Here is an 18,198-nt window from a genome sequence, read left to right as displayed (position 1 = left end):
ATATATGCATAAATTAATCTCCTTATCTTAAGTTACCACTCTCATACTCTACTAGTCAGCATAATTAATATGTTCTATAATTATTTATTAATGTATTATAATAATTAAAATGGAAATAAATATATTTACATTATTGAATAATCTATGATTAATTATTTACCCACCAATTATCCCAGCAATTAGAAGTTAAAGAACTGTTTTTCCCACCGGAGGACAAGCCCCAATATCTAGACTTTAAAAAGTGTGCACTCATTTTTGGTTGTCTTTGTCGTGTGAAGATCCCTTTTTTATTTCCTACAGGTCTCGTGATCGTTTGCTTTGTCATAAAGTCTGCAAAATTCCAAATCATTTCCCCAATAAATGTAACATTTCCATCTTTTCTGATCCGGTCAAACGTACGAAAATATTGTCTCATTGTATCCACCTGATATTCTTCTGTAAAGAGGAAGCTTGGATCTTGATGAAATCCGGAGAGTGTATCTGCTCCGTACTCTGTCATAACTATCGGAATTTTTCTTCTTTCCCACCAACTTTAAAGTATTATTTGTTTTAATGAAAAATTATAGTAGGTAATTCATAAAATGGGGTTTAGGTACTTACCTATTAATTAGTTTGTATATTTGCTCCTCGATAACTTCTGTATGTCCAGTATCAGAGTACCATCCCGCATATTTATTGATTCCAACCAAGTCTAAGAATTCTGCAGAATAGTCATCATTAGGAGATGCATTTAATACTGCCATAACGGGTCTACTCGAATCAAATCTTCTTGTTGCGTTGACGACAGATGAAAAATATTCTTTAGCTGATTTCTTGAACGATCTTGGCTCGTTTGCAATTGACCAAATAATTACACTTGCACGATTTTTATCTCTGTCAATCATTTCTTTCATGACTTGAATATGATTTTTTAAAAGCGGTTTGGAAAATTCATCAAGAGATACTCCTGGAGACTCACAAATCACAACTATTCCCTTTTTTTAAATAACTTAATTAATTACAAAAAAAAATCTGAATAATATGTATATCTAATTTACCAATTCATCAGCCATATCAAGAATCTCTTCTGCATAGGGATAATGCGATGTTCGAAATGAATTTGCTCCAATCCATTTAATCAAATTAAAATCTTTAACGATTGTTGGGAGATCCAATCCTTTTCCCCTAATATCAGAATCTTCATGTTTTCCAAATCCTCGAAAATAGAATGGGGCTTTGTTTATTAGCAGACCCTTAGATTTAGAGAATAAAATTTCTCGTATTCCAACTTTCAATCTATAGATATCATCTGAAGTGGAAACCTAGGAAAATTTGAATATAAAAAATAATTAATCTGACCAATAACTTTTATTGTAAGTGATTTACCTTCAATATGTATAAATATCCTGGTGATTCATTAGCTGGAGACTTTAGATAAGGCCACCACAATTTTGGTTGGCTGACTATCAGTGGATTATCAGAGCAAGAAGCACTTGTCACAAATTCCCCATTTTCTTGATAGAGTTCTAACATGCATTTATTATCGTTATTTGAATCCCTTTCGATATTCAAGTATATTCTGGCTTCTGATAAATCTGTGTTGACTTTTATATCATATATCTGTATATTCTTTATGGTATTTTGCTTGGGTATGGAATAAATAAATACATTTCTGTGTATTCCGGCATAGTTAAAAAAGTCAAACTTATAATCAAGAGTGAAATAATCTTGAGGCTTTCCCTGTCCCTCGTATCGATTCCAAGTCCCTTGAGGTAACGTTATTGGAGTAAGAGTATTATTGACAGCAACTGTAACGATATTTTCAACTTTTATGACATTGGTAATATCGGCTTCAAAAGGTAAATGACCACCCTTGTGCTTTAGTACAGGTATTCCATTAATCCAAACTTTAGTGGCATAATGTGCACTATCAAACCTTATAAATATTCTTCTCTACAAAATATAATTGAAAGAAAATTAGCTAATTATTTTCCTCTTAGGGGTATTGTTTTTACCCAACTCGTCTCCTTTGCCCACAGAGTGAAGAATTTTCGCTGATACCATACCCACCCTACATGATCTCGAAGGGACTTGTCTTGAGTTATGTCGTTATAACTCGAAGGCACTGGCATTGGTAAACTCTCATTATAAGACCATACCTCTTTATACCATTCCTTTTCGAATCCTTGTTTCGGATTCAGTGACTCTCCCTTCCTGAACTTCCAAATGCCATTCAAACTTTTAATCTCTCGAGTTTCGGAATCTTGAGGTCGTAGGATGCCATGAATACTTCCAATGCATAACAAACAGCAAAATAAGTACAAATTCATGCTTGCACCTCTTCCTCAGTAATGATAGAACGCCCTCTTTAAACTATCAAGAGTAAACTTTTGGCTGTTTGCCATCAAGATTATTGAAAGTGAGACGACACTTAAAATTGGTAGGAGAAAAAAGAGAGATAAAAAGTAAAAAAAAGTCTAGTCTATTAATGGAATAATTAATGAATGGGAATATAAAAAATATTAAAAGACATGACCTATAATTAATATCATATATAAATTGATTTATTTCAACTATAACCGAATCAATTAAACGTACATTTCTTCTACTCAAAACTTGTTACACATTCACTAGTTTAAAAAAATGTATTTCTAAAATAGTTACAAATAGATCAACTGCAATTGCCAATTCATCAGTAATGCGAGGTAGGGATACATAAGTCCTCAATTCATGATTTATATCTATCTTAGGAAGACGGGAAGAAATGATTGACTAAAAATTATAAAAAGGATGTAAACTCATTTATGAATCATTGTCTTCCTCATTATTATATCAGGAAGAGGTTGAATCCTGGCTTTCAGAGTTTCTTAAAAAAATCCCTCCTTAATTCTTCTAACGAATGAATGGCTCTAGATACAATTTGCTCTGAGAAATCAACATTTTTAAGATCGTCGTAGACTGCCTCCAACTTTGAGGCTAAAGAAGAAACACTCGCAGATTTCACAACCCATTCCATGGCCTTGCGACCCTTATGTGCATTGTTTTGAGCGGTATTAAGAATAATAGACTCCATGTAAGAGGTTAAAGGAACTCCTCGGACGGTGACAATGGTTTCTTGCTTCATGATTGTCCGATCTGACGGTGAGTCCGGGTCAGGGATATAAGACATTTTCTCTATCATATTAACAAAATTGCAAAAAGATAAATTTACAGTCGTTAATTCCATTTTCCGAGATTCAGAGTCCACTCGAGAGAATTCGTGTGCATAGCAAACACGATTGGGAACACCTAAAATCTTTTGTACCCAGGGTGCAAGGGCCCAGTCTGAGCATATCAACCTCTGTGTCTGAAAATAAAAGCAGTCATTCATCAATTCAGTGATTAGACATTCAACGAGAACATTCATTAATCATTGTACATATATATTGATACATCAATTCACTGCATGCATAATGACGTCACAACGAACCAATGAAGAGAAAATGACGTCAAACAGACTCACTCACCTCTAGGATACCATCGCTAGAGACTTGACGATCCACGACGTCTGTACGTAATACTGATGTATTATGAGGATTAGGATACTTCCGCCACTGAGAAGTTGCCAAGGTTTCCCATGGATGGTTGAAGACATGTTCAGTGTTACGGATCTTCATTTCGGGAGCACTGACACACACAACAGCTCCGTCATAGACGATTGTCACGACCTCTCTGAAAATAATTATTGATGCACGCGCGTATACGCCTTACTCAATAGTTGTATATTGCGCCTGCGTTTAACTCTACTATGTTCATTTCATTCTCTTGCTACCTCCTAATCCGGCTAAATCCGCTCTTTCTCTATATTGTATGAGTGACTGACTTACATAAAATGGTGAATTAAAGGAAACAATATGGCAGCTTTGGTAATAATCTTTCATTACATAAATTTAAAAGCTAATTTTTGCAATCCCCTAGGGTTTTAGCTTATTCCATCACTCCTGTATCAAATCACATAGTCTTACTATGAAAATAATCTGAATCACTAGCTTTTATATATCTTCTTAATTATTTTAAAATATTGAGTCGTTTTATTGCCTATTGGGGGGATTTTACTCCACAATAATTTAATTATTAATAAATAATATATGTATATAATTTAATTCCTCCTTCAATCAACAACAGTAGTTTGCAAATTCAACGTGTGCTTCTTTACAAATTAATAAATAGCTTATATTATAGAGTGTGAACCATCTATGTAAATACATGCAAATATGATATTAATATTTATATTATCTACAGTGTCAAACGTGACCTTGGATGAATGCAGTCTCCTGCAATTTATACGTCTTATAAATATTTATCAAGGACTTTAGCAAAGATTACTTATTTACTTTACGTCATGATGGTCTAAAGAGTATCTTAGTAACATGATCGAACTAAAAGTACTTTTTTACCTTGGAAACTCGGGGCCACTTTTCAAGTATTCCAGGATTGTTGTTAAAAAAATTGAAAGCTCAAAATATATTATTTTCATTAAGTTTCTAAGCAAAAAAAGCTTTATCTAGATATATGTAGACTCGAATTTATTTGTTACATATTAAGACGTCACATAACTTTAAATTATTCTATAATACTATGTCCTTAATCCCGGCCATTAAGTTCATATTCAACTGGAGTTTAGCATATTTTGTTTCATACTGTTGTAAAAAATTTCAAATTAAAATCCTGGGCAGATCTAGGTCTGTCACGATAGTCCATTTTTCTGTGTAATTAATTGCCCCAGAAATTATTGCGATATGCAACAATATTGCCGTTTTGACACCATTTTCAACTTATACAATAATAATGGCATAATACTGCAAGTACACTCTTTCCAAGATAAATAAACTCTTATTTTTAAGGAACACTGTAACTGGACATTTAAAATATCCAGAATTAATTATCAAAACATCCAAAAACACTCAATAAAAAGGATGTAAATCAGATTGCACTTCAACAAATGATAAGCATTAGGCTCCGATATACAGGCAAAACTGCCAATTAGGACCTTTGTGCAAAAAAGTGCAAACTAACAATAAAAAATATGATTGAAAGTGGATGCCTCAACAGGTCATATGCAAATCCGTAGCTTCTTTAGTCTTGCAGATTCCGAGCAAGAAATACCAAAACTGAATTAAAAACTTTTAATATCCAGTTACTTTGAAGCGTGCGGTTGGAATTTATTGCAGCCGGCAAAAAATTATCGCTTATTTCAATTTATCGTGCAATCAATCGATTTATTGTATATTACAACACGCCTAGGTAGATCTTTGAATAAAATTAAATTAACTGTAAGATTTTGAAAAGGCGTAATAGCAAACTATTACCAATTAGCTGTATAAATATTTATCAAGGAGCATAAATACTTATCTATAATACGACCAGCTTATATAAGCTGGATTAAAAAGTGAGATGAAACCTTTTAACCTAACTTTTAAATAAAGATTTTACAGTAAGTGAAAACTATATTATAAGTAAGGTAATGACTGAAATGCCATTAGATGTTCAATATATTAAAGGAGTAATAATTGACATTTATCAGAAGAATGACTAATTAATCGTTCAATATTTTATGCCAAACATTAGATTATAATAATTAACAATCGATACAAGATGGTAGACGGCTCTGTTACTCGTAAATAGTGTTCGGTAATATTACTTATTACTCCGTGGAAAAACAGTTGAGTTATTTTATTTATTACTCGTAATCAAGAATAATGATTTTACTTATTTTTCGATATCCGCTTAAGAGATACAATCGATGTGGTGATTATTTTTAAATCAATATATTTACAGTACTACCCTTCAAAAACTGAATTCTACAGAAAATGTTTTCGGCATGAGATTTTTTTTTAAATCATTCATTATTTTGGTACTGGGTTCTCTGAACAAATATAGTATTTTACATATAATTAAGTATGCAAATGTGAAGCAGGAGTTTCTAACTTTGTATCGTTGAAGTTATTATTATACTTTAATCTTCAATAATAATTTCAAAACTTGTTATTCTCTGGTTCACAAAAAAGTCTATAATTTAGTATTTGTACAAATAATAAAAATTAGCAGCAGTATTTTTAATTTGTCTACTTTAAGTTCCTTCTAAAATATATGTTATTTGACTATAATGATGCTTGTATATCTACAATCCGAGGATGCGTTACTTATAATTTTTTGTTGCTCGTCTTCTGATCGGATTAAGATATTTTATTAATAACGTAAGTAATGACAGATTCAATGAAGTAGTATTTAATAAGTTACTAAATATTACTTGATTAAAAGTATTTTATTTAAATTACTTTTTTAGCAAAGTAATATCCTTATACTATTAGTTACTAGAAAGTGTATTATATTAATATACTACTAACTAACGCGTTACAATTAATATAACATTGCGCGTAACTGAGGGATATAAATAAAACTAAAATTCAATAATAGTTTTAATTAAAAACTAATAATTGAAGGAAACAATGTAAGTCAATGGACCAACGCGTTCGGGAGAAATTTTTCTCTTGAACTCAATGTTCAATACTCAGTAGTTCCTGCAGAAGGAAACGTATAATATCTTGTAATGAGGTCTGAAGCGTCGAATTCCGCAACAACTGCCTGTTAATAAAATTATGATGCAATGAGGATGAATGAGGTAGGGTTTACAAGTTCCCTCGGACGTCATGAATAGAAATATCTCAAATTTGTAGTTTTTACTTATACTATATCAGTGCAACTCAATCTGACCAATTAAAGGAACATAAAAATGCAGAATATCGTGCAAATTGCACTCAGCATATTTTAAAAACTAAATTTTTGAAGCTTTTGACCATAAAAATAGGCAAAGAGTACAAGATCTTTATAATAGATTGTAATTGCTCGAAGATGCCCCTAAGAAATGAAACTCGACAATGAAAGTCATTTGGTCTTCTTGTTATAAGCCCTTGAGTGAGAGAATCGAAATAAGTAGGAAGGGCATTGACATTATAAAAACCCCTTAATTAAATACACAATCATATAAATATCTAGTTTTATTCATAAGATAAACGACAGAAAAAAAAGAAACAATGAACAAATCATGAAACTTTATATGAGAGAATTACAGTATGCATGACAAGAGATTTCAGAGCCAAATAAGTCAACTGAGCTCTACAATATATATTTATAAATTAACGGTTTCTTAAATAAAATAATTATTGAGGAAGATTGAGTAAGGTACTCTGACCATTGGGTAGATAGATAACATTTCTCGATGCAGAGAGCTGTGCTGAAATGTCTTCAGCTGTTTCTATCCTTCTTAGTTCAACTAAACCTTCACCTGCTTTAATAAATGCTTTAGACAAAAGATCCGCAGCCTCAGTGTCACCCTCAGCTGCAATGATGGATGCTTTCTTGATTTGCTCAGCTTTTTCAACAAGGAATCTGGCTTTTTCCGCGTCTTGTTGCGCAACCTGTTTCAACTCTACAGCTTGAGTAAATTCACGACCAAAAGTTAAATGAGTGATGGAGATGTCATCTAATAAAATGCCGAATTGGGCGGCTCTTACGTTGAGTTCTTCGTTGACGCGAGCGGAGACGAATTCTCTTCTTGTAATGAGGTCCGAAGCGTCGAATTCCGCAACAACAGCCTGTAAATAAAATTTCTGATACAATGAGGTTTTGAAATGTAGATGACTAAGGTATTGTTTAAAAGTTTCACAGCACGTCATATATAGAAATATCTCGAAATTGGAGGCAACGTCATCGGAAAGTTGAAATACAAATTATAGCAACTCTTTCATGATAAGAAGGAAAGTACTTCGCTAAGCGAATGAAATATTATTGGCGTGAGAGGAAAGGAATGTCGACTCTTTCAGAGTGATTAAAAAAATTACCAAGTAGATTAAAGAGTTGCGAGTTGGTCTTTTAAGGAGTATCGAGGGGGAGAATATGAGAGATGAGCCCAGAGATGGAGGGGATAGCTTCACATTAACATGAAGATATAATTTAAAGTAACACAACTCTTTCTGGTATCTATCATGAAACATGACAATATATCTTGTACTGGAGTCGTAGCATTCGTAGCATGCAAATCCATCTCACTAAAGGAGTCAATTATCATAACAATTTAATAATTTTTAGGCTTATTTTTCAGTCTATTATCATATCACTTGTTCTAACCCCCAAAACCTCTTCCTCATAATGAAACTGGAAAGAGTGGAGATGGCCCAGCCCTTACTTGGGCATTATATGATAATTGCAAGTTTGGAGATAGAAAGACAATATTTATCCGATGAGTGAGTGAATGACGATTACCTTGAGGACTTCATTGGTGATGGAAGGAAGGATTCTGTCATCGTAGTCCACTCCGATCGAGCTGTAGATCTTGGGAAGAGCCTCTGGGCGGGGACGGAATAGAATTCTGAGCGTGATGTTCACGTTTTGCAAATCCTTTGATCCCGTAATGGTTGGCACATTCTTGGGTCTTGCACGAATGTCAAAAATGATAGGACTCTGTACCCAGGGGATCATAAAATGCGTTCCTTCTCCCACAACAGTTTCTTTGATACCGCTGAAGCGATCGAAAATAACGGCTCTCTGTCCTCCTTCCACATTGAAGAGAGCAGAGTTCACAACACCGCCAGCTAATGCGATTCCAACGCCGATTTGACCAATACGATTAAAAAGCTGAGCCGCCATGTTGATTCACCTCTTCTTCCTTTGACCTCTTTTTATTCAGTCAAGTTAATAAATGAGCTGCAACTTGAGTTGATGATAAATAAAATATCTAATATGGAGTCGATAACAAACACATTCACATCCACGCTGCTTCACAGTCATAACAAACAACCTAATCATTCATAACAACCCATGTTTAGGTAACAAAATATCGATATACAAGGCAATCAGTCATAAAGGAAAAACATAATATATACTTATTTGAATGGTTTTTAAGAAACTTTATCTTGGAAAAGTAGTGCTTCTAAGGTCTCAAAATATGTATTACTAAATTTAAGTATCATCAAAAATATTTAAATGTTGTACAACTACCCTAAATTTTCCATTTTTACTAATTTTGAGTATAGCTGACAAATTTTTTTAAACATAAAAAAGACGTAATGATACGACACTAACAATTAAATAAATATTTTAGATATTAAATTATTATATTTTAAGATTTAAAATCTTAAAAAAATATTTTAACAACTATCTCCCTAAATCAACAACTTACTATCAGAAAGGTATCGGGACTATTTTTATTTTGGGGTACTACGTATAGCACGTATCTTTTTTGACATTTTTCCTTAAATAAAGAACATATAATTAACATAAAACAAAAGGAACAGTTTGAAACCTTAGGACACTACTTTACATAAGAACCATTCCAATAATTAAATTATTTATCGTAATTAGATTATCTATCTAGTATTTACGAATCATATTAATGAATTAGGAAAATTTTATTAACACATTAACATGGAAATTTTTTGAAATTATATTCAATCAGATCCAAAGTTTTTATCGGAAGCATTTTTTGATGAAACCAAAATACCTTAATTACAATGAAAATATATTATTTAAATGTTATATAATTTAATAGCTACAAAAAAAAACTACAGTTTTTCTCGTGGGGGCTTTCATTTGACTCCACAGATGACATATACGTAATAAATATAATTAAAATCTGTAGACTATTACATGACAAAAACGGAATTCTTGATCAAATATGTTCGATAAATTATATTACTGTATTAAATATGAATGATATTGGTAGCTACTAGCTATGTAATTCTGAGGGTTTGAAAATGAGTGTTAGCTATAAAGAGTTGGTTGTTTGTTTGTTATGGATTGATGACGTCATGACTGATGCTAAATCTTATTTTGTAATGACGTAGAAATAAAAGTGAACCTTGGAGTGGGACGTAACGTTGTTTTGTACTGCCACTGGCTCATCAACGTCAACTCACCAAGAAAAATCAAAGTTGACTTTTGATTTATATTTCCGAGTTGGCTCCATCATCCTGTCCGACAATTGGGGGGGATTAGTGATCAAGCTTAAGGAGTACATCATTGAGTAAGTTGTTGTTTCCCTCCCTAGTTTAACACATTAATATTATTATTATTTTAATTGATGATGTCTTTTCGCGATTTTAGTATGGAATTGCCGGATATTCTCTACAAAAAGGACGCCTACATTGAAACAGTAATCGTTTTGACATTTTTTTCAATGAAGTATTAATTAGATATCATGATATTATTAATAGAGTATGAAAAGCATTATGTAACAGCGCTTTGATTTCTCTCCATTTTTTTTTTTTTTTTTTTTGAAGAAGCGTTGAGATCCTTTTGTACTCTTTAACTTTTTCTCCACATTGACACACACACACTCCCGAGCCCCTCTAATTGCACCTTTTCCCCCCTCTGAATGAATTGAAATGCTATTGCTTAACCCCAACTACTCCAACTCCAGCCCAATGGCTCAGACGGAGAAGAAAGGAAGGATCCCGAGTGGTTATGCCTCGCTCGGGACGTTTGAAACCTCCTTCTACACCGCCTCATGGATCTTCGGAGTGGGATATTCCCTCTACCACGTCTACAAAGCCTCCTCGCGTCATTTCTACAAACTAGCAATGTCAGATCTGGAGCCGGGTTGGATCCTAGGGCGCCACAAAGATACCTCCGATTCGGAGTGGACCGTCTTTTCAGAAGTGTTGATTTCTTCCTTCCCTTGGTTCCTTCTTCACTTCCTTGGCTTCCAATACTTCAAAAAACAAGCTCAAACCTCCCTTTTACTTTTATTTACATCCGCTCTGAGTCTCATATTCTTGATCAAATGTCTGAGTTTTAAGGCAACGCTCTATATTCTCATACAACCCATGTCTTTTTTGGTTGTGTCGCGCTTTACCAAAAATACGCTGATATTTTGGGCTCTGGGGATTTGGTTCATATCCGCTTTTCAATGGTACTGGCCCACCAAAGTACTTGTGGACTATTTAGTGGACTCCATGTCTCAAGAAAAGCTTTATATTATGAATGTGACAATGTGTTGGATCAATGCACGTTGCATAAGCTATTCTCTAGATGTCTCTTGGAATACTGTTCCAAGGAAGGAATCTCTTTTGGAGGAGTTGGTGCATTTCTTAGCCTATTCTTTCTACTTTCCACTCTGTGTGGGTGGCCCTATAATTAAGTATGAAGCATTCCACGACGGGGTAAGAAAGAAATCTTCAAATACTTTATATTTTATTATAAATAATTAAATATTTTATATAGATTTATTCTCCTTACGTTCAATGGACATTTGATAGAGCATATACTTTTGTTCTACAAATACTCCGTTACCTCTTTTGGCTCTGGTTCTGCTTTTTAGTGGTGCATTTCTTTTATTTATCTGCTATACAGTTTGAGCCTAGTATTATGAATAATTTGGATTTGTGGACTCTAGCAGGCCTTGGTTACGGAATGGGGCAGTTTTTTCATTTGAAATATGTAGTATTTTATGGCTTTCCAAGGCCATTTGTTATGGCTGATGGAATTGATATTCCTCACCATCCTCAATGTATTGGAAGAATTCATTTATACTCTAATATGTGGCGATATTTTGACAATGGGCTCTACATCTTTCTACAAACGTAAACATATTTAAATCAAATTCATTTTATAAACTCTTTTTGTACATATGTTATTGTTAAGGTACATTTATCGACCCGTACTTGGAGAAAGAAGGGGATTGATCCCACGACTAATGGCCTCTGCGGTCAGCTTTGGTTTTATATTTGTCTGGCACGGTGTTATGGATAATGTGCTCGTATGGAGTGCTCTCAACTTTTTCGGCGTTACTTTTGAATCTCTTGCACGTCATATCACTAAACTTGAATCGTTTCAACGCTTTCAAGTAAGATTACTTTTATCTCTACAATTTTCTCATATTACATGATCAATATTTTCTATTTAAAAACAAGGATATTGTTTTTCACTTTCAAAATTAATAATGTTAACAATATACCCTCCTCTCTATTGCAGTCTACTTGGTTGAGCCCGAGATGGGAAAGAAGAATATATGCCTTCTTGAGCTCTCCTCTATTTTGCATCTCAATTATCTCTAATTTTTACTTCTTTATGGGGAAATCAAATGGTGATATATACTTTTATCGAGTTTACAAGTCTTGGCCCATTGGGTTTTTTACAATTTTGTTTTTTATGTATTCCGGAGCTCAAACATCCATTGAAGTCACAAACTGGGAAAAGCGGTGCAAAAATTCAACGACTAAAAGACATTAAAAAACTCATAATTAATTAGGTCGACTCTGCCTCTCCATGTTATATGGATGATCTCTCTGTTTTAAAACCTTTCTTTAATTATGAGAATGATCATTATTCTGATACCAAGTCATTTGGATATGATATTAATAATAGTGTCAATTGAATAGGACTTCTTAATAATGTAATTTAGTGGGATTGTCGTTTCATTTCTCTTTGATTTTTAAATGTGGAAATAGATATTTTGTATTTTAATAAAAACAAACTTCCCTCATTACTCAAGGCCCTACTTTATCAGTGTGTGTTAGTGTGTTCGTTCGTTACTCTATTTTTAATTTTGTAATATAATACTATAATCAGTATTGTGATCTGCAATTTATTATTATTAATTTATTTAGGCATCGGGTAACCGAGTGAGTCGGAAGTCAGTTCTTTGCGGTTCTCAAAATATCATATTGAACGGAAAAACTATCGTTCAATCTGACGCTATCGTTAGAGGGGATTTGGCTCACGTTAGGGTTGGAAGACACTGTATTATTAGTTCCAAGTCGGTTATACGTCCTCCATTCAAAAAATTTAGTAAAGGGTGAGTTTTTTCCCGCTTAGCATTCTTATTAGCAAGAGGTAATTGATCCATATCGTGACAAGTGTATCATTCACAGTTGTTCTTCTCCCTCCCCTTAATATTCAAATCTGATATTAATATGAATCACACATAAATCATCAAATGTAATATTATATCACGTTTAAAAAAATTAGAGGTGAAAAGATATCATATTTATTAATTCCGAATTCTTAATCTGCATGTTACTCATGGAATTATTAACTTTATCAAGACTAATGCTTATAATTAACTATTTTTCTATTTTACAGAGTCGCGTTTTTTCCTCTTCAAATAGGCGACCACGTTTTTGTTGGAGAAGGATCTGTTATTAACTCTGCGTTTATCAATTCATATGTATACATTGGGAAAAATGTCGTAATTGTAAGTTGAATTTATTACTAGTATTATATATTAATGGATAACATTCGTGTGAGTCAATAATGGAAAAGTGAATCCATGCAGATTTATTTAGTAATTATGCATTAGGGTTTATATAAATCCTTATGGATTTTATTATAAATGTACGTCAATATATGTACTGACAAGTTCTATTTCTATATTTCCCTCTTTTAATATGATTATTTATTATTGTATCCACAGGGTCGTCGTTCTATTTTGAAAAGTTGTTGTATGATTGAAGATAATACGATTCTTCCACCTGAGACGGTGGTTCCTTCTTTTACTCGCTATTCGGGATCCCCTGGAAAACGAATTGGTGAACTCCCTGAGTGTACTCAGGATATCATGATAGATTACACAAAGAGCTATTATTCCCATTTTACTGGTGTTGATGAATTACCCGTTGTTTCTACTTTTAATGCCTCTTAATCATGTCTGAAATTTTGGCTCTATTTACTTATCTCACCATTTTTTACTTATTACTCTATGTTATGCATATTATTATTCGACAAAGGATATCGTCCTATGAGACTGCTCTCCAATCCATTGGGCTTGAAGTGAAGCTCTTTCAGTTTCGTTGGTATGGAGAAGGAAAGTTTTATAGATTGATATACAGACTGGGAAATTGGAGACCAATTAAGACATGGTTTGTGATTGGGGCATATGTCTCTGCACTTCTCGTAATACCTTCCATGGTGCTGTTAGTTAAAACCCTAATAGAATCTTGGACATTTGAACGTGAAGGAAAATCTGATTCGGCGAGGCAAAGCATGATTTTGCAACCTGTTTTACCTGGGGTCAATATGCCTGTTGGAGATCTTGGCTATTACTTTGTGTCTCTTTTGATTTGTAGTGTGATCCATGAAGCAGGGCATGCTATTGCAGCTGTGAGAGAGGATGTCAGAGTTCTGGGATTTGGAATGAACATTAATTTTGTACTTCCAGTTGCCTACGTTAACTTCCCCACTGATAGACTTTTATCCATTCGTCGATGTCAGCGTCTCCGTATCTTTGCAGCTGGGATATGGCATAATATCGTATTTTCTGTCTTTTCATATGGCATTTTATACTCTTTACCATATTTGAGCTCTCCATGGTTTGATTACCAAGGAGGTGTAAGCGTCTATGCTGTTAAAGCGGATTCTTCATTGAGCAATGGTCCGACTCCATTGGAAGTTTATGATGTTATAACAGGAGTGAACAACTGTCCCGTCAAAGATAGCTCTGATTGGCGTCGTTGCATCATTCAAAGTATAGTTAACCCTGCAATCGGTTATTGTCTAGAAACCAAAGACATTAGGATGAATACTCCGAATAAGGTCAATCATTGCTGCTCGGAATTGGATCAAAAGAACTCTCTTTGTTTTCTGTCAGATTCAAAACGCTTCTCTTGCCTCCCAGTTCGATCTCTACTTGAGAAGAAGCCATCTGTCTGTGGCTATGCAAATAAAACTTGCTCTAGTGACAGTTACACTTGCCTTACCCCTATCCTAGAATCCAATACCTCCAGATTAATTCAAGTGAAACGAGGAAATAATAAAGACTTTTTGTTTGTTGGGAATCCAGCAGAAATATATTATGATTCAGACGTAACCGATTATATACCAAAGTCCTGGTGGATTCAACCGTTTCAACTCCTCCCTTATAGAACTGAAATAATTAGTCATTATGCTGCATCCTTCTCAGGTGCGTTAGCTATACTCAACGTCGTACCATGCTTTCTATTAGATGGTCAACACATGACGAAAGTCCTTGTCGATATTTTATGTTCATGCTATAACAATTACATTCGCACCATTATAACACTCACTCTAACCATTGTTGGAACTATTCTACTCATTTTAAACATTATCATGGGTCTATGGCATTTCTTATAGTTAATTTTTGTAAGTTGTGAATTTTAACAAATAACTTGACAATATAAATCTCAATAAATTTTGCAACAGAAGTTAAAATGTAGAATGTCTTATTAATGGGTTTCATAATCACTTAAAGTAAGTAAATAGTTATCTCAGGATTTAGTTACTTAAATATTTGATGTCAATTCCGAAATAAATGCTTTATCAGGGGCGTCGGCTGGAGGGGCTTCCTCATATTTATTTTTCTTTGTAAGCCAAAAGTTATTGTATTGTGGGAAAAAAGAAATCAAAAAAATTATAGGGCATTTTTTAAAATGAATTAGGTGGTCATTTAGTTAAATTCTGACCTGGCCCAGAAAATTTAAATTCCACATTTTTACTAAAAAAGCCACCACAAATTAAATTTTGGCGAGCGCTCCTGTATATTAGGCGCTCCATTGGGTGAATCATGGAGATTAATAGTTGTGTTTAAGTATGTTGATGGTTGATATATTTCGTAGTTTTTTGGTGAAATTGATTTTAGCACACTCGTTTCCAGGGACTTCTGCAGGATTTTATTTTGGGATGGGCTTTTAGAAGATACAAAAATTTAACCCAATTACCTTTTTAAATTGAAAATAAAAAAATGGCAAGGCTTTTTACGCTTATAATTTGTACTGAGAAGCAATAATTTTATGTAGCGTTGACGATTATAAATTACTCTCCTGGTTTCATTTACCCTAATTGATCCATGTCAATTGGTATCTTAACTCAATTTGATTACATTCAAACACTCATGTATCACAGGTGCTAATCAAGACTTGTCTAAAATAGGTAATGATATTTATATGAGGTGTCCAGTTTTTCTTAAAGCATGAGCATATTTTTTAAAAGGGTACAAGAAAAAACTAGTAGTTAAAATGTTTTAAATGTCAAATTATATACAACAAGAAAATATCGTGTTTTTAATGAAAATATTCGTGTTATTCTTATATTATGTATTGCAACATGAGAAAATCCTCGTTAAGTATATAATAATTGTTATGATTACGAGTTTTATGATGACTGAGTTTCAATGTTTAAAGTGGGCTTGTTTTTAACTTATGAGTCTGTTGTTCTCCTTACAGTACATATTGTAGATCTAAACATGTGGAAATGATCTCGGTTCATAATATACCTAATATTTATAACAAATAAAATGATCAAATATCCGTATATCCTTCAATAAATATAATGCTGGAGGAAAAAAGCAATTCTTAATGCTTCATATTTAGAAAGTTTTGATATTTATGACATTTAATCTGTCCGTTATTGCTCCGGAGAACATAAACCCTAACGATTGGACATTGAATGATTCATGAATTGAAAGATTTGGCATTTAACTTGAGAAAGTTCATATTATTTAATTTGTCGTTTTTAAAAGTTTCTCTTTTATCACGATCAAAGATGATATTTGTATTATTTCTTCCAAGATCTAATGTAGGACATTTCATATTGTTTAAAAACAGATATTGAGTCAAATATACCCATATGTAACTAATTGTGTCCGAACTCTGACATGATCTACTTTAATAAGTACTAACATGATTACAACAACTATATTACAATTTCTTTGCAGTGGCGTAGGAACCACGGGGTCCGTTCCCCTATCATAATAAAAATACAAGTGTCCTAACAGATTTCGCCTCCGAAAAGATCATATGGATTTTAATATGAGCACACTTCCTACGTTTCTGTACAGGAAGATTCAAGTGAACCTTTTTACTTAGTCTGACGCAGAACTGAAGACACATACTTATGGCTCGGACTCGAATCGCATACAAAGGAAATTAAGCTACAAATTCAGGTTCGAAGTGAAAAGACTCGATACTTTCAAATATCCTTTATTTCAAATTTAATATTCATAACTAATCTATGAGATAATCAAATCCAGAGACTCGTACTCCATTAGCAACTTTCCACATTGAGAAAACTAAGAGTGATAAGGATGTTCTTGTAGCCAAGTTCCACCTTGTTGACCTTGCAGGATCTGAACGTCAAAAGAAAACCAAAGCCACAGGTGAAAAACTCGAGAAAGGTATCGATATCAATATAGGTATCTTTGTTCTTGGAAACGTTGTTGTAGCTTTTGGAGAGGAGACACACTCTTCAACTTGCAAACGCATTCCATATAGAAATCCCTGGCTAACCAAACTACTTCAAGAATCCATAGGGGGAAATTATCATATATTGATGATTGCCTGTTCTTCACAAACAGATTCGAATTTGTATTATATGATTTCTACAATGAGATATACGGATAAGAGTTGGAAAAGTTAAGAATATTGTGAAGGGAAGGAAACTTGAAAAACGAAATTGGACAAACAACTTACAAGACCAGGGAAATGATTCATGTGATCATGTCCAAGGACTACAAGAAGTAGTCCTTGCCATGTCACATGAATATGGAGAACTGCGAGACACGATTAATAAGATCAAATATCATATGAGAATAAGGAGCTTTTTTATGTACTTATCATTATGCATGAATTTCTAAACACAAGTTGATAAATCCATGAGTCATGACTTATGACGGTTCAAGAAGATTCTATTTTTTCATAACCAGATTGTATTTCAAACATTTTAAAGTACTGGAATCATGTTTGAGAACGTCAATAACAAGTAGTAACAATCATCCTAGATACGGAACATTATATGGATGTCCTATGTGCTTTAATGCCAGGACTAATCTGGTATGAAGCCCTGGGTCTTACTAATCTCAGGGGCCCGCTGATGAGCTAAGATTTTTTTTTTGCTATTAATCCCCTGGTAGTGCCTACAAATCTTCTAATCCCCGGGGCCTTTCTTTAAGTTAGCTTGAAGCATCAACACTTCTACGTGTAAAATTAGAAGTTGTGATGTATTTCGTTGATATTTTTTAGCTTGCTCATTTTTTTAGAATTGGTAATCTGAATTGAAGAATTAATTTTCTTCTTCTTAGCTGCTGTCATTGTTAATGAACTCCTGAGTAGTAAACTTCCTATTCTACTACATTCAATTATATTCAAAACCTGACTGAAATTCAGTGTGTCCTCATAAAAGATGGAGAGTAAACTAAAGGAGGATACGTCACTAAAATGTACCATCACCACA

The 18,198-nt window shown here is 33.5% G+C and overlaps 5 protein-coding genes and 2 long non-coding RNA genes across 9 annotated transcripts; 3 read left to right on the top strand and 4 right to left on the bottom strand.

Moving 5' to 3' along the window:
- Window positions 1–64: 64 nt before the first annotated feature.
- On the bottom strand, window positions 65–2,395 carry LOC121118178 (beta-glucuronidase). Its single transcript, XM_040712730.2, has 5 exons — window positions 1,995–2,395; window positions 1,366–1,932; window positions 1,038–1,301; window positions 601–974; window positions 65–530 (listed from the first exon to the last, which is right to left on the bottom strand). Exons 1-5 carry the CDS (start codon window positions 2,307–2,309, stop codon window positions 149–151), a joined length of 1,902 nt encoding a protein of 633 aa, XP_040568664.1. The 5' UTR covers window positions 2,310–2,395; the 3' UTR covers window positions 65–148.
- Window positions 2,396–2,521: 126 nt separating this feature from the next.
- Window positions 2,522–3,798, bottom strand: slmo (PRELI domain containing slowmo). The gene is made up of 2 exons (XM_040712751.2): window positions 3,486–3,798; window positions 2,522–3,325 (listed from the first exon to the last, which is right to left on the bottom strand). Exons 1-2 carry the CDS (start codon window positions 3,633–3,635, stop codon window positions 2,837–2,839), a joined length of 639 nt encoding a protein of 212 aa, XP_040568685.1. The 5' UTR covers window positions 3,636–3,798; the 3' UTR covers window positions 2,522–2,836.
- Window positions 3,743–4,121, top strand: LOC121118206 (uncharacterized). The gene is made up of 2 exons (XR_005864368.2): window positions 3,743–3,884; window positions 3,937–4,121. It is a non-coding gene; the product is annotated as an uncharacterized lncRNA (long non-coding RNA).
- A 2,882-nt stretch (window positions 4,122–7,003) lies between these two features.
- Phb1 (prohibitin l(2)37Cc) lies at window positions 7,004–8,808 on the bottom strand. Its single transcript, XM_040712770.2, has 2 exons — window positions 8,281–8,808; window positions 7,004–7,613 (listed from the first exon to the last, which is right to left on the bottom strand). Exons 1-2 carry the CDS (start codon window positions 8,662–8,664, stop codon window positions 7,179–7,181), a joined length of 819 nt encoding a protein of 272 aa, XP_040568704.1. The 5' UTR covers window positions 8,665–8,808; the 3' UTR covers window positions 7,004–7,178.
- Window positions 8,809–9,793: 985 nt separating this feature from the next.
- DCTN5-p25 (Dynactin 5, p25 subunit) lies at window positions 9,794–15,183 on the top strand. Of its 3 annotated transcripts, none has more exons than XM_040712781.2 (8): window positions 9,844–10,039; window positions 10,120–10,168; window positions 10,296–11,177; window positions 11,239–11,597; window positions 11,659–11,860; window positions 11,989–12,811; window positions 13,099–13,210; window positions 13,430–15,183. In XM_040712781.2, the coding sequence occupies exons 3-6, from the start codon at window positions 10,401–10,403 to the stop codon at window positions 12,244–12,246; spliced, it is 1,596 nt and encodes a 531-aa protein (XP_040568715.1). In that variant the 5' UTR covers window positions 9,844–10,039; window positions 10,120–10,168; window positions 10,296–10,400; the 3' UTR covers window positions 12,247–12,811; window positions 13,099–13,210; window positions 13,430–15,183. The 3 variants fall into 3 exon arrangements, with proteins under 3 accessions (XP_040568725.1, XP_040568715.1, XP_071748368.1); XM_071892267.1 differs by having other exon boundaries at window positions 10,120–10,197; XM_040712791.2 differs by lacking the exons at window positions 10,296–11,177; window positions 11,239–11,597; window positions 11,659–11,860 and having other exon boundaries at window positions 9,794–10,039; window positions 12,624–12,811.
- On the top strand, window positions 13,660–15,183 carry S2P (membrane-bound transcription factor site-2 protease). The gene has a single exon (XM_040712801.2). The coding sequence runs from the start codon at window positions 13,660–13,662 to the stop codon at window positions 15,103–15,105; it is 1,446 nt and encodes a 481-aa protein (XP_040568735.1). The 3' UTR covers window positions 15,106–15,183.
- Window positions 15,184–16,907: 1,724 nt separating this feature from the next.
- On the bottom strand, window positions 16,908–17,606 carry LOC121118249 (uncharacterized). The gene is made up of 2 exons (XR_005864378.2): window positions 17,439–17,606; window positions 16,908–17,347 (listed from the first exon to the last, which is right to left on the bottom strand). It is a non-coding gene; the product is annotated as an uncharacterized lncRNA (long non-coding RNA).
- Between the last annotated feature and the right edge of the window lie 592 nt (window positions 17,607–18,198).

This window comes from Lepeophtheirus salmonis, chromosome 1, assembly GCF_016086655.4.
Source record: "Lepeophtheirus salmonis chromosome 1, UVic_Lsal_1.4, whole genome shotgun sequence".
NCBI lineage: Eukaryota > Metazoa > Arthropoda > Copepoda > Siphonostomatoida > Caligidae > Lepeophtheirus > Lepeophtheirus salmonis.
This window is presented reverse-complemented; position numbering and strand designations above follow the sequence as displayed.

Excerpts from the sequence above, each read along its gene's own strand:
- LOC121118178 (XM_040712730.2), bottom strand. The coding sequence starts at position 2,309 with ATGAATTTGTACTTATTTTGCTGTTTGTTATGCATTGGAAGTATTCAT. Across the intron at positions 1,302-1,365 it reads GATATTTATACATATTGAAG|GTTTCCACTTCAGATGATAT; the intron begins GTAAATCACTTA and ends AAATTTTCCTAG. Across the intron at positions 531-600 it reads ATATACAAACTAATTAATAG|TTGGTGGGAAAGAAGAAAAA; the intron begins GTAAGTACCTAA and ends AATACTTTAAAG.
- slmo (XM_040712751.2), bottom strand. The coding sequence starts at position 3,635 with ATGAAGATCCGTAACACTGAACATGTCTTCAACCATCCATGGGAAACC. Across the intron at positions 3,326-3,485 it reads CTAGCGATGGTATCCTAGAG|ACACAGAGGTTGATATGCTC; the intron begins GTGAGTGAGTCT and ends TTTTATTTTCAG.
- Phb1 (XM_040712770.2), bottom strand. The coding sequence starts at position 8,664 with ATGGCGGCTCAGCTTTTTAATCGTATTGGTCAAATCGGCGTTGGAATC. Across the intron at positions 7,614-8,280 it reads TCACCAATGAAGTCCTCAAG|GCTGTTGTTGCGGAATTCGA; the intron begins GTAATCGTCATT and ends TTTTATTTACAG.
- DCTN5-p25 (XM_040712781.2), top strand. The coding sequence starts at position 10,401 with ATGCTATTGCTTAACCCCAACTACTCCAACTCCAGCCCAATGGCTCAG. Across the intron at positions 11,178-11,238 it reads ATGAAGCATTCCACGACGGG|ATTTATTCTCCTTACGTTCA; the intron begins GTAAGAAAGAAA and ends TATTTTATATAG. Across the intron at positions 11,861-11,988 it reads AATCGTTTCAACGCTTTCAA|TCTACTTGGTTGAGCCCGAG; the intron begins GTAAGATTACTT and ends TCTCTATTGCAG.
- S2P (XM_040712801.2), top strand. The coding sequence starts at position 13,660 with ATGTCTGAAATTTTGGCTCTATTTACTTATCTCACCATTTTTTACTTA.